This window comes from Camelus dromedarius, chromosome 10 (genome assembly GCF_036321535.1).
Source record: "Camelus dromedarius isolate mCamDro1 chromosome 10, mCamDro1.pat, whole genome shotgun sequence".
NCBI lineage: Eukaryota > Metazoa > Chordata > Mammalia > Artiodactyla > Camelidae > Camelus > Camelus dromedarius.
Genome location: NC_087445.1, coordinates 64,972,015 through 64,986,292, shown reverse-complemented (window position 1 = coordinate 64,986,292; position 14,278 = coordinate 64,972,015). Strand labels below are relative to the sequence as shown.

Sequence of the window (14,278 nt, the reverse complement as noted above, 5' to 3'; positions counted from 1 at the left end):
TTCATGTGCCTGTGGCCTTTTGAATATCCTCTTTCATGAAGTGCCTGTTCCTACCCGTCCGTCATATCATTTGCCTACTTTCCCTTCTGGCTACTTTTTTTTCCTGGGACAAATCACATTTATTTAACAGTTGAGTAAGAACCGTCTCAAGAAAAATAAAAATTGTGATAATTGCATCTACTCTGGTTTAAAGACATCTAGGAAGGAGAGGCAAGCCTCAGGGAGCATAAAATGCCTTTGACTGGCCCAGCATCCAGCCCGTGTCGGAGTTATTTATGTATTATAAATACAAGCTTTGATTGGGTAGTGGTATTGCAAATATATTCCCTAACTGAGGGTTGTCTTTGCACTCTTTACGGTATCTTTTGATGGATATGTTTTCATCTTAATATAGCCCTATTAAGCAACGTTTTATTTTTTTTCCTTTATGGTGAGCTGTGTTAAAGAAATCGTTGCCGACTCCAGTCTCTTAATAATGCTCCTTTATGTTTTCTTTCTTTCTTTTTTTTTTTTTTGGTTAATCATTTCATGTTTTATTCTTATAATACTTGTGCTTTTTTGATTCATATGTTTTTTAAATTGAAGTATAGATGGTTTATGTTGTGTCAATTTCTGGTGTATGGCATAGTGATTGGTTATATATATATTACTTTTCATGTTATTTTTCATTATAGGCTATTACAAGGTATGTTTTCTTCTAAGAGGTGCTTTGTTGACATTATTATCATTTCACTTTTCACATTCAAATCTGTCATCCATCTGTTAGTGACTTGGGGACATAGAAGAGATTAAGTGTCAGGAAGAGGTTTTATTGTCATTGCTGTTTTAATATCAATATTCAACTGACCCAATGACATTTACTGAATTCTTTCCCTGGGTTTTTAAATCTATACTTAATTCAAAGGGACCATTTTCTTTGTGAGCTCAAGAGGAACATGGTAGTTTGTGTCCACGAGGGAGCGTGTGTACCTATTATATGTCAGAAGCTTCACATACATTATCTGATCTGAGTTTCAAAACAATCCTGCCAGTAATGTATTGTCATTCCATTCTGTAGTTGAGAAAACTGAAGCTTAGACCAGCCATTAGCCCAAGGCTCAGTAAGGAGCAGCAGAGCTGTGATTCAGTCCCCAGCCTTTTCTGACTCCAAAGCCCGCACCGACCTCTTTCTCCGAACATCATGGTGACAGCATTTATTAGCGCTGTGGAGGGTGAGTGACCAGTGAGACTAGGATATTAAGTTATAATCAGCTGGGCTGTTCTAGTAACCAAGAGGACTGTTTTTACCTGGAACATTTATAAAACACAGTTATGCTTTGCCCTCGGTGATAATAATGGTTAATGGTCAGTCATAGCTCCCCTTTCCCTGCAGACCTCCCAGGAGCTGGGCGTACCTGATTCCAGTGCTGGAGACAAAGGGTGAGGTGGGTCTCACCTTCCCTATTTGACAGATGAAGAAACTGAGGATCAAAGAGGTGAAGTAATATGTCCAAGGTCAAACAGCAAGGTCAAATATCCAAGGCAAAATGGCAGTAGGGCAGGTCCAGCATTTACGTAACTGACCCCCACACCGTCAGCTGGCTCGCCCACCGCACTGCCCAGATCACCGATCTAGGTGACCGTTATTGTACCGCAGGGCGAAGTCCCTTAGCCCTGATTAGCCCCGGCTCCCCTTCTCCCCTCTGGGCTGCATCTGTCATTCTCCTGCCTGATGACTGCCCAGGAAGAACAAACCACTCTTGCAGCCCTCCACCCGGGAGCTCCCTGCAGCTTTTAGCCTTTCTGTCAGCCCTAAGGAGGCTTCTGGATCCTTCCTTCATTTGCCTCCAGCACATTCAGGCCCCTAAGCAAAATGCTGAGTTTGAAAATGTAGCTGATGCTGCCTGTCACCTCTCTCCAGACACAGAACTATATAATTGCAAAACACTGTTTCATTACCCTCCCCAATTAAGCTCCTGACAACCTATTTTTAAAGACTCCACTGGATTTTCATCTTGCTGCTCTCCCGGCTACCTCTACCTTCCGAAAAATAGACCTATTGCCTCCATGCCACAATTCCAAGCCAGAAAGCATCTTCATTGTGGCAAGGGACCACAAAACTCTTCTTCTGGCCTTTTCTTCCATTGCTATGGGCTGTTCAACATCGTGTGTAGAACGGAAGAGAAGAAGGGAAAACAGGCTATTAAGGCAATGATAGAAACTCAGACAGGGGAATGATTAAAAGCTAAACATGAATCCGAGGAAAATCATGAACACAGAGTGAGTCTGATGGCCAGTTATAATCCACACTAGCACATCCATAAACCAAGGCTTCTTTCAGTAGAGCCCTAAGCATTCTGACACCACTGATGTATTTATCTTTTATCAGCACTATTCCACACACACACACGGAGTCATGCACAGCACCACCAGAAAACAGTGCATCATCAGAAACCTAAAAACAACGGTTTGTCTTCCCAGTCTAGTCTATGGTCTACAGAGTATACATGTTGTGGAGTCTCACGGAATTATTCAGACACCCATTACAATGTCAAAGAAGTGCCAGGAAGCAAGTACAGGGCATAAATAAAAGAGTGATTCAGAACTCCAATTTCATTTTTTTTTTTCATTTCCTCTCCACTTTTAAATAAACCCTTCTGGTAGGCAAATGGGAGTTATGGATTACAGTTTTCTATTTTAGCCTATATCTATCCCCTGCCTGCTCCTTGGTGCTTGATTTGTATGATCTTCCCTAAAATGCCACTGGCCTGGCACTGCCTTCCTGTCTTAGGCAAAACCTCCAATTAAAATCAGCAGGAAGTTTGCTTGAATTAGGAATCCCAGCCTGGGCTCCCCACCCGGGGGGTTCTAAAAGGGAGACGTGTGCCTTTGAAAGCACTGATGGGAAGCCCTGGGTGGCATAGCCTTTGTCCTCCAAATGATGGGCCACTCCAGCTGTGTCACTGGGAGACCTGTCAGGTCGCCAGAAAATCCTGGCTGAGGCCAAGACAGAGCCTGCAGGGGAGCAGCGGTGGTGTCTCGGTGGCCCGGGGCTTAGCTTCTCCTCCAGTCTGAGGTTTGAGAGGGTAGGAAAAGTACATTGGGGAATGGAGGGACCTCTGGATTTGGATCCAGAAATTCTGAGCTCTGGTCTTCTACGTCCATGCTGTGTGACTATGGGAATGTCACAGCCCTTCTCTGGTCTTCCCCTGCCCTCTCAGTAGAATGGAAATCACAGAGGAGTCCTATAGCATGGGGTTGATGTGAGGATAAAGGGTAACTGTCATGATATGGAAAGCACTCAAGAAATGTTGATCCTCAACTGAAGCAACTGAGTCTCAATGTTCAGGTCTAAACCTGAGGAAGATGGGCTGAATATTATCCAAGGCTGCTTCTCCCCGGTTTTCTGCTTCTATGGTCCAAGCTGCCTCATGTGTAGCCTCTGTGAGAGCCTACCAATCAGGTGCCAGGGTTTTCCAGCTTTAGGAATAAAAATGCAGCCTCCTGCCCTCCCCTCCTCCCACTTTTCTCCCCTCCCCTCAGCAACACCCCCCCAACCCCCATCAGAGTGAACTGAAATCTCATCCAACTGAAAGATGTCAGTTTGGATGTATTGGAGTTGAGTTCTGGTTGCAAACGGAAGATGTTTTGGATCCCTAAGGATGGAGAAGAGCATCTTAGAACTTGGTCCTCACTGCCATACACTGACTGCCTTGCAGTGGGGCTGTGTCCGCCCTTTTTGAGACCCCTCGCCCCACTTCTCTGGGGCTGGCCTATTAAGCCGCTCCTCCGTTGCCAGGGTTGAGGCAGGCTGTCACCAGCCAGCCTGGGAAATGGTATTTATAGATCTCAGTCCCTCCTACCCCCGGTCCCTGGCCTCTCCCCGAGCACTTGTCGGTGAGCTCCAATTATCTGTGAATGGAGGAGAGGGACCCTGGCAGGTCCAGGGGAAGCAAGGAATGTGATAATAGGCCCTTCGCACGCTCAGACTTTCTGTGTTTTTCCATTATTCCAATTTAGCTCTCTTCTTGCGGCCTGCTTCCTCCTCCTTGCTGGCCTTGTCTTTGTACTTTCACATTGCAGTGCACAGCGACAAGGCACTGATGTGAGATGCGCCCTGATGCTCGAGAGCTGGGTATTTGCCTGTGGAGTAACTCTGTGACGTCAGACGAGTTATCCCACTTCTCAAGGTGTCGCTCTCTTCTTCTGTGATGAGGTTGGTTATCCACATGGCTCCAGGAGAGCCTCCAGCACAGCGCCTGGTACACAGTGAGTGCTCAGTAGTTGTAAGCCGTTGATTCCCTGCGCTGGTTTAAGGTGCTGCCTGCCATTGAGCAGGGCAGGGTTTCTCAATATCAGTGATTACTACTCCGAGCACTGGCTGGAGATGGAGAAGGTGTGGGAGGTTGAGCTGATCCAGATCAATTGCTCATCATTAGAAGTCACTTGTGCTAAGAATAAGCATGCAAAAAACTGGAAGGAGCTTGTTTTCTGGTTTTGCTCTTCTTTTCCAAATGAAGTCCTGAAATCTATGGACAATTCACTGACCTTGAGAATCAGGGCTCACTAGTCACACCTCCACCCACCCCCACTTCAGAAGAGGACAGCCTGCCCTCAAAATGGCCCATGCACGGTTATGACACATGAAGGTGCGGCTGAGTGTCTTCGTGCCTAGTCTGCCCGCTGTAATTTCACTCCATCACATTCTCTGCTCCAGGTCCCTCCTCCTCATCTGGGTCAGGCTCCCTTGTGTCCCCCGCCATCTCCAACACCGAGGCCGTCTCTGCTCTCATCACGCTTCCCCGTGCTCCCCTTCCCTCCCCGTTCCCTCTCTCCTTCCCTGGGCCTGGCGCCCCTGCTGCCCCCTCCCTGCGCTCCGCCTCGTTCTGAGCCCTCTTGCTGTGTCGTTAATGCCTTCTTTGATACAGCCCACGACCTCATGATTATTCTGAGGTCAGGAGATGCAGGTGCCACGCAGCTCTCCAGAGCGCCTCAGAGGGCCTCTGTCCCCAAGCCCTCCTGCTCGACGGGCCTGGAATCCTAATTTGCCACTAGTCCCTTTGCTTGTGGCAACCTCACCGGGAACTTTCGTCTCCGTCTCCCTACCATTGAGGATGCTGAGAGTTCAGGCACAATGTGGCATTGATTCGAGGAGTGGGGGCTCCGGCTCTGACAAAGGGTCCCAATGATGAGACACGGGAAAGGGGGTGCTCTGCGGGGTTATAGAATGCCTCGCAGATGGGGACAGAGGAGCTCCAAAGGGGGTACTGTCCTGTCACTTGGAGAGGGAGTGACGGGGCAAGTGTGGGCCATTTGAAAGAGGCATTTTGAAAATGACACTCTCGTCAGATGGAACCACGCAATCAGGGACGTGTGGCGGGCCCCTGCAGCTCCCAAAATATCAGATGACTCATAGCCAATATTCAGTCAGTGTTCTGGCTGGGGAGGTGGGAGCCGCGTGGCTCATTATCATTCCAGCTCCGTCTCCTGAGGGCCGGGCCTGCTGCTGGTCTCCAGGCTGTAATAGGATTGGTCTCACGGAGCAGAGACCGGGGAGGCCTGGAGCCCTGTGGGTGGAAGGTCTTGAAAACTAATATGCAGTTCAGGAGGGAGAAGAGAAGGTTTTTTTTGTTTTTGTTTTTTTTTTTCTTTAAATGAAAAATAAGAAACAGTATTACTTTTGTCTGTTCATTCCTTCAGCAAACTTACTTAGAGCCAGGCTGTAGGCTAGATGCTCAGGAAAGGAGTCACCCCCCCTCCCTCTGGCTCAAGCTGGAGAGCCTGGAGGGGAAACTGACCGAAAAACCAGAAGTTTCAATGCAGTGTTTTGAATGGCACGAGGGAGGTTTCCCTGGCAGGGCCAGGATGGTTCTGTGGATTTCAAAGGCAGAGCAGTTTCTAGGAGCATTCTAATTATTCCCCCGTTTTCTCTCCACTGATAAGCAACTCACTTGAAGCAAAGCACTCCGGGAAGCCGTTTCAACAGTATCCACTTTCAAATGTCCCGTGTACCCAAACGGTTTCCCTCCAACCCCAGAGAGATAGCGAAATCCCCGAGCCTGTCTCAGTGCCTTCAAAGGAAGCGCTTACTCTCTGGGATGAGAGTACTTACTATTATTACCTATTTAATAATTGGTCTATGGCAGGTTCTGTGCTAGTTGCTTTGAATACATCGTCTCATTCAGTCCTCTCTCTCGCTGCATAAGCTGGGCTTTGTTATTCTCGTTTTAGATACGGATACTGAGGTTTGAAGGCACGAAGCGACGTGTTTCTGGTTACCGATCTGAGCACTGAACTCAGTTCTGCTTGGGCCGATGTATGTCCTTTTCAATATGAGGCTCTACTGCCTACCGCCACCTGGTTCTTGGGCTTGGGGACTGTGGCTCGGCAGTGGAAATGATAGAATAGATGGATTGCTAACACGTCCCACCACAGGCAATGCAAAAGGGCTTCTGTGTCCAGTTTTCTAAAGTGGGGATCAGGAACCATGCCACCACCATCGTCAGCACCATCAGCATTACCACCGCACAGCACAGCCTTCAGAAGGGCTTCCTTGGTGGACTCTTGCTTGAAAAAAGCCACGGCCATGAGCCAGGAGATCTCTGTATTCACTCACTGTATGATTTCACCTCCGAGCTCCTCTTGCTGTGTCTAGAAGCTGGAGCTGAGAGTCCCTGCACGGGAATAACAAGAACTAACTTTTATCGAGTCCTTAATACCCACCAAGTTCAGGGCTAAGACTTCCCATAAAAATTCATGAAGTTCTCACTGCAGCCCTGTGTGGTAGGAATGATTAGGAAGGGAAGGAAACTGCCCAGCGTTCCCTCAGCTCAGAAGTGGAGGAACCGGGATTTTAAGCAATCTCTGTCGGACCTCAAGCCCCAAGCTATTTTCAGGGTGTTGTTGTGAAGCTCAAGTGAGAAAATGGGAGTGAGTGTGCCCTGTGGGGGGGGGGGGGGGGGCGGGCAGTGCTATACACGTGTAAGGGATTATTTGTAGCATGGAAGACAGCCAAGAGGTGACTCGCACAGAAATGAGGAAAGATGAGAGGCCACTAAGCTGACTGTCTCACATATTTTTACCTGTTCTCCTGTTGCCTCTTATCTGAGTGAGTATCTATCTTCATTGGAATGTCTCAGTGACTGGAATCTGGGGACAGGCTTGGGTTCGTTTATAAACATGTTGAGGGGCTGTGGGGAGGGGGACCTAGAGACACACACTGGGATGGAAATTTCACTGACTGGAGGGTTTGGAGCTCTGAAGAAGGGCAGAAATCACGTCCTTCTTAGATGTCTTGAAAAGCCACTGTGAGGATCACACGAGATCACCAATATGGAATCACTATGTGATCTCCAGAGTAATACAAAACATAATTTGTTTCTGTTGAAGTTGTTGGCTGTTATGTAACCTCATGGCAAGAATCCTTAAAGAGGGCAGAAACTTCTGACACAGGTTAAAAGAACTAACCCCTAAATTCTTCTTTATTGAAGATTTTTTACAACCTGCTGTCATCCGGCAGGGGGTTTTGAGTTGATAGGCTTTCATTTTCTGAATCCTACTTCTTTGGGGCTAATGAATAATAGAGCCATGGAGCTGGAAGGACCTCAAAGAATAATTACTCCAACCTCTGCACTTTACAGATGAGGACATTGACCATTGGAAGGATAAAGTGTGCCGTCGCAGAGCTGGTCTGTTCCATCACAAGGAGTTACAATGTCGTTCCTGTAGTTTATAACTAGTGCCTTTCCCATCATCACTGAGCTGCCCAGTCCTTTCACTCTTCCCGCAGCTCCACTCTGCATGAGTAGTTGGATTAGCCCAGCTCCACTTTGCGTTGGCGGTTGCATAACTGTAAGTCCACCCGTGATGGTTAACATTCTCCATTTCTCCTCCATTCCCCCAGGACAATTCAGCAGTGGCTTGCAAGGGTCCAGTCGCTTCTCTACTGCAATGAGAACGGGTTTTGGGGAACGTTCCTGGAGAGCCAGAGGAGCTGCGTGTGCCACGGCAGCACCACGCTGTGCCAGCGCCCCATCCCCTGCATCATAGGCGGGAACAACAGCTGCGCCATGTGCAGCCTGGCCAACATCTCGCTCTGCGGCTCCTGCAACAAGGGCTACAAGCTGTACCGAGGCCGCTGCGAGCCACAGAACGTGGACTCGGAGCGCAGCGAGCAGTTCATCAGCTTCGAGACCGACCTGGACTTCCAGGACCTGGAGCTGAAGTACCTGCTGCAGAAGATGGACTCGCGCCTCTACGTCCACACCACCTTCATCAGCAACGAGATCCGCCTCGACACCTTCTTTGACCCCCGGTGGCGCAAGCGCATGTCCCTCACTCTCAAGAGCAACAAGAACCGCATGGACTTCATCCACATGGTGATCGGCATGTCCATGCGCATCTGCCAGATGCGCAACAGCAGCCTGGACCCCATGTTCTTTGTCTACGTCAACCCCTTCAGCGGGAGCCACTCGGAGGGCTGGAACATGCCCTTCGGGGAATTCGGCTACCCGCGCTGGGAGAAGATCCGCCTCCAGAACAGCCAGTGCTACAACTGGACTCTCTTGCTGGGCAATCGGTGGAAAACGTTTTTCGAGACGGTCCACATCTACCTACGTAGTCGGACTCGGCTCCCCACCCTCCTGCGTAACGAGACTGGCCAGGGCCCCGTGGACCTGTCCGATCCTTCCAAGAGGCAGTTCTACATCAAGATCTCGGATGTGCAGGTGTTCGGGTACAGCCTGAGGTTCAACGCTGACCTCCTTCGCAGCGCGGTGCAGCAGGTCAACCAGTCCTACACGCAAGGCGGCCAGTTCTACTCCTCGTCGTCCGTGATGCTCCTGCTGTTGGATATTCGGGACCGAATCAACCGCCTGGCCCCTCCCGCGGCCCCGGGGAAACCCCAGCTGGACCTGTTCTCGTGTATGTTGAAGCACCGGCTGAAGCTGACCAACAGCGAGATCATCAGGGTGAACCACGCCCTGGACCTCTACAACACCGAGATCCTCAAACAGTCGGACCAGCTGACGGCCAAGCTCTGCTAACCCGGGACTCCGCCGCGGACCTTCCCTTTTGTTGTACAAAGCAAAGCAAAAGAGAACAAACGAGAATTTGTAAAATGTAATTACTGTTCAAAGGAAAGGAGGAAAATCTTCATTCGCTGGAAACTGAAACGTTCTAGAGACGGTCTGAAACCGTTGGGCATGTCTGTTACTTCTATACTCTGTCACGAAGAAGGGTCTCAGCCTTGTGAGGAGCTTGGAGGGGGTTGCTTCTTAGGCCTCAGGTGCTGCAGGGAGGGGTGGGGAGAGGGGAGAGAGCATATGCAATGAATTGTAAAGGTCTCTGCTGTGCAGGTGCTAAGATTAAACACTAAAAGGAAAGAGAGGTATATGTAATGTACAACCGACACTGCCATTTTTCCTCGTGGGAGGAAATGGACATAGATAAAGAAGATATTTCTTCGGTTACGATTTCTTCCCTCTCTATGTTGAATTCCTTGTGGTTCTTTGACTCATTCGCACACAAGGGTGGGGATGCAATGACAGCGCCATCTTACCGGGGGAGCTTCTCTCATGCCGAATAAACGGAAGCTGATTGAAGCTGGACGATAGGTGGGATCGGAGGGGGCGCGGCAGGTGGAGAAGCATTCACATAATCACAGGGTGTTAAAAACAATAAGGAACCTTAGATACGAGCTGGCTGAACTCCTTGATTCAGTTTGGGAAATAGAATCAGAGAGAGAGAGTGTGCCTGTGTCTACACGTGCGCAGATACGGATTTGAGCCCTGCCTTCTGACTCCCCGGGCAGCTCCTGTCCCAACTCACGCTGGCCACTTCTATGCGTTTCCTCCTCCAACCCAACTGCCAAGGGCCGAAGTAGTTTTCAGTCTCAGGTGGTTTTGATAGCTTTTTCCTTCAATCCAGAAAACCCTTTCACCTACCGTCTCCAGAAAGAAATGGTGTCCAACTTCCTAAAAATGCTTTGCATAGTAAGTAAATCTCAGTTTGAATAAAAATCAATAACAAAAATAAACTAGGGTAGGTTTTAATATTGCATTGATCTGCCAGACTGACTTGCCCAAGTAGGTATCTAAAAAGCGATGCTTTGATAAACGCCAAATACACACACAGATACACACACGCACACACACACAAGTACAAATAAACTAACACTGCGACGACTTTGGCATTTGTGAAAGCAGAGAATCCTAGTGTGCGACTTGGGGTCTAAACTGAAAGGAGAGATGCAAGAAGGAAAACTTGTTTCAAAACACTCCTGTAGAGGATTTGGGCAGATAGCATTTCTTCCTCTCCAGGAACTCTGTGTTGCTCTTTTTGCTAAGGTGGTACTTACCAGAGGTATCGAGATACTAGAGGTATCAAGTATCTGAATCTTCAATTCCATGTTAGCAGAGAGACAGGATCACAGACTTCAGGGTCGGAAGAGAAAATAGAACTCCTTTGGTCTCAACAGTCTGCCCTGTGCACATCTTTTCTTTACCATCTCCAGGCGATCACCCGTTTGCTAACTGGGCCATTCCAGGGGCATGAAGCTAATTAGCTCTATCAGCAACATTCTTTGGATTCCTCTTTTACTGAAGGGGAGCAATAGTGCTCATTCCAGCTTGTCTTATAAAACGGATCTAATTATTATCCATCAGATTCTTCTACACTTTACCAGCTTGTGTGTGTGCAGTTTTTTCTCATGTCAATGTTTTTGTAGATAAAATACAAAAACGATCTCAGGAGTTACCGGAGTCTGAGATAATATGACTCAAAGAGAATACCCCCCCCCCCACACACACACACACACAGAGTTTATTTTACGATGAAAGGAAAGGGCTTCAGTGCATAAGAGGTAAAGAGCTATCTAGTTGATTTACGTGGGTGTGGGTTGGTGGGAGGCAAATGGATTCTTTTTTTTTTTTTCCTCCATAATAGTAAATTCCAAATTTAATGCCCTAGTTTTTAGTACGAAGTAGCATATATTTTGATGCCAACTTTAATATTTAACATGCACTTCACATCAACGTAGTTGTTTGGACCTCAGATTTTGAGAGGGTTCCAAAACCCTCTCAAAATTTAGGTTGGAAATTCTTCATGCCAGAGGTCACATAGAAGCTGTTTATCAAGCACAAGACTTTGCAGAAGGTCAGTTAATCATCAAACATCTCTTCAACACCTAGCAGATGAATGGGGCATGCCAGAAAAATGAGATCGTAAGGGAATGGCCCATGCTTTTGTGCCACTCACAAGTTAATGAGAGAGAGAGGAACCAGTTAAAATAATACACCATAATTACAGGACGCCATGATGAGTGCTGTTGTGGGGTCAGCCACACAGAAAGGAGCCCTGAAGAAGTTATGGACTCTGTTCGTGGGGTTGATACAGGCTTTATGTGGGCACATTCATTCCGAGTGCTGAAAGTGAATAGGACTTGGATAAATAACAAGGCTCAGAAGGGACAAAGGAACAGAGAACGGAAAAGCACAACGGAATAAATCTGCAGTTAAAGGGCCAGTTAAAACAAGAGCCTTAAGGAGGTATCATTTTGAATAGTTAGTCCACCAAGGAAAGAGAGGATTTTGACTCTTTATGAGAAACTGAAATAAGCATCTGTAATCCTTATGACCTGAAGAATGGATTTGAGTCTGATTTCCTCTCCACTGTTTCTCTCCCTTCCCCTTTCATCTCTCCCTTCCAGGCAGTTCCAAAGACTCAGAAGGTCATATCCCTTATACTTCCACAGTCCTTCACAGACTGCCGGGCACTCCCCATAGGCAGTGTGCTACCCAATCCTCATCCCAGTGCAATTAGAACCTTCAACCCGAGGTCCTCCCCAGACTTCACCAGCTGTGTGTGTGTGTGTGTGTGTGTGTGTGTGTGTAGGAAAGACCTCTTCCCTTTACCTTGACAACATTAACTCCATCACTTCATATTACAAAAAGAATACAGCATTGTCTAGTAACTGGAAAGGTCAGGGAAGTAGAGACATTTTCAAGGGCAGAGAAAGATTCAGACATCAAAATATTTATTCAGAGGTGAAGGGAAAGTGCTTTGCTATAAAAGGACACAAATGTTCTGTGGATTTCCACATGTCTCCTGCCTGGGTCCAGCTCTTTGAGCTGACAAGGTTCCCCTCTTATCTGAGGGTGGAGAGAAAAGCCTGAAGACGTCAAGTGAGATTTTAATTCAATTAGTGTCTTACCCATTTAATGCAGTGGCCAAGGACCTGTGGTGTCTGATTAATATGCTTATGCTAAGGCAAAAGAGTGAACAGAATGCCCATTTGGATAAGCCTGGCAGCAAAGCGTGGCATTGCTATGGAAACCACAGAAGGCCATTAATTAGCTATCAGATAAAATCATGGGGAAATTCTGGACCCTGGCATATCTGCCCCCTTCAAAGAGGAGAGCATGAAAGAGGTCACACTAACAGCAAGGCTCCCCGCGTTGATTAAAATCAGAGTCGCACCGAGACTGTATGTCACAAGTGGAAGAAAGACTGGGAAGTAAAACAAATTGACACAATAGAAAAAAAGATGCTTTGGGATTATCCAGCCCCAAGGATATATTTTTAAATGTTGAGTATCTTGTTGTTGTCTCTGTTGATAAAATTATCTCAATGACAATTATCTGCTATTCGCTGTTCTGTGGAAAGAAAGGGAAAAGAATAATATGGACCCGTAGATGGTGATAAATAATTGGGGGAAAATATCATAGAGTCAAATGGTGAGGAGCGATTAACCGCTAAAATAGTAGATGAGGACTGGATAACTTTCAAATTATAGCGGTAAATTTTTTTTAATTAAAAAGAAGGTAAAAAGGAGAACAAAAGAATAATTAAAATAGCTGGATACATAAACAGGCATAATAGCAAAACTTATAACACAAATAATCACAATAAATGTCCTTGGACAAAACTGGTCAGTAAAAAGACAGGTGGTCAGACTACAAGTTATAAATTTAAAAAGTAAGGGGGAAGACAGTCTGACAATTAAAAGATGGATAAAGGTAGCCTAGACAAATATTAACTAATCTGACAATTAAAAGATGGATAAAGGTAGCCTAGACAAATATTAACTAAAAGGAAACTGATGTAGTGCTGTTAATAGCAGTCAAAACAGACTTTAAAGCAAAGTACATTATTAGAGTTAAAGATGGTCAAGTCTTCAGGGAAAGTGGAGAGAAGAGTGGACACATAGGACCATAGACTCTTTGGAATAAAGGGATCATTAAAGGTCAGTAAAACTTCAGCCTTCACAGACGAGGAGTTATACCCAAAGTTATACTACAAGTTACTATACTGAATACTGACCATGATTGCAGTTCCTTTTTCACTGTCTCAAAGTATATGATTGTCCAGTCCAACCTCCTAGCCAAGACAAGAATCAGCCCCATGACATTAAAACTAATAAGGTACAGAAACTCACATGTATTATGTCCCCCTCTCTCCCTCTCTCTTTTCTATGTCACCAAAATCTTATATTTAGGCATTTCTTCCAGCTGAATATCAGTGCAAATGTTTGGTCGGTTATAGTGAGCTCAGACTGAGCAGAGATCATTCTCGTCCTGAAAACTGAGTCATTACCATTGGCTCCAGGTCTGCCAACCCAAGAACCTGGACAGAGGAGGTTACTGAAAGAACTCTCTCCTTTTGCAATATTCCTGTCCCTCCAAATCACTGTCAGGGAAGGAAGTTACAAGTGTAAGGTCATTCCTTACTTCTCAGGATCAGATCTAGTGGTAAGCATTCTATGTCAAGGCACACAGTACATTCTCTGACTGCTTTGGTTTGGAACCTTCTTTCCTTCCAACAACTCAAGTCAAGGTGGATACAGGCAATGGAATGGGATAGTTTTGGACCAATGAGCAGGAAGTCACCTCTCATACAATTACTTTGGGGGGAATTACAGATCTTTTTGAGAAATGTGAAACCTCTAGACTCTTTCCCAATAAAAATACCCACATATACTTGTGAATAATATTTCATATATCCCTCAATGATCTTTCTTGAACACTCTAGGATGCCACAATCCTTCAGTAAGTACCTCTGATCTAGTCTAGACCCTTGATTTTATGAAATGTAAAACTTCAGCTTTCAGAGACGAGGAGTGGTACCCAAAGTTATCCTACAGGTTTTGAACACTGAGCATGAGTTTAGTTCTCTTTTCACTATCCCAATGTTACTTTAGCCAAGGATTGCATGTCAATTACTGTAGTTCATATAGCTGAATCCCGCCTTCAGGAAAGGCAGTTTTTAACATTCAGATAAGCACCCTGAAGGAAATGTCAAT

General features: G+C 46.4%; 1 protein-coding gene and 1 long non-coding RNA gene across 2 annotated transcripts in view; one reads left to right on the top strand and one right to left on the bottom strand.

Annotated features, from left to right (window-relative positions):
- The window catches only part of BRINP1 (BMP/retinoic acid inducible neural specific 1), a 159,780-nt gene extending 149,936 nt beyond the window's left edge, over positions 1–9,844 (top strand). The window contains exon 8 of the mRNA XM_031450321.2: positions 7,883–9,844. Coding sequence (XP_031306181.1) covers positions 7,883–9,023 — 1,141 coding nt within the window. The 3' untranslated portion in view covers positions 9,024–9,844. The remainder of the gene's footprint in view (positions 1–7,882) is intronic.
- LOC135322306 (uncharacterized) lies at positions 9,085–10,548 on the bottom strand. Its single transcript, XR_010382795.1, has 2 exons — positions 10,337–10,548; positions 9,085–9,268 (listed from the first exon to the last, which is right to left on the bottom strand). It is a non-coding gene; the product is annotated as an uncharacterized LOC135322306 (long non-coding RNA).
- Between the last annotated feature and the right edge of the window lie 3,730 nt (positions 10,549–14,278).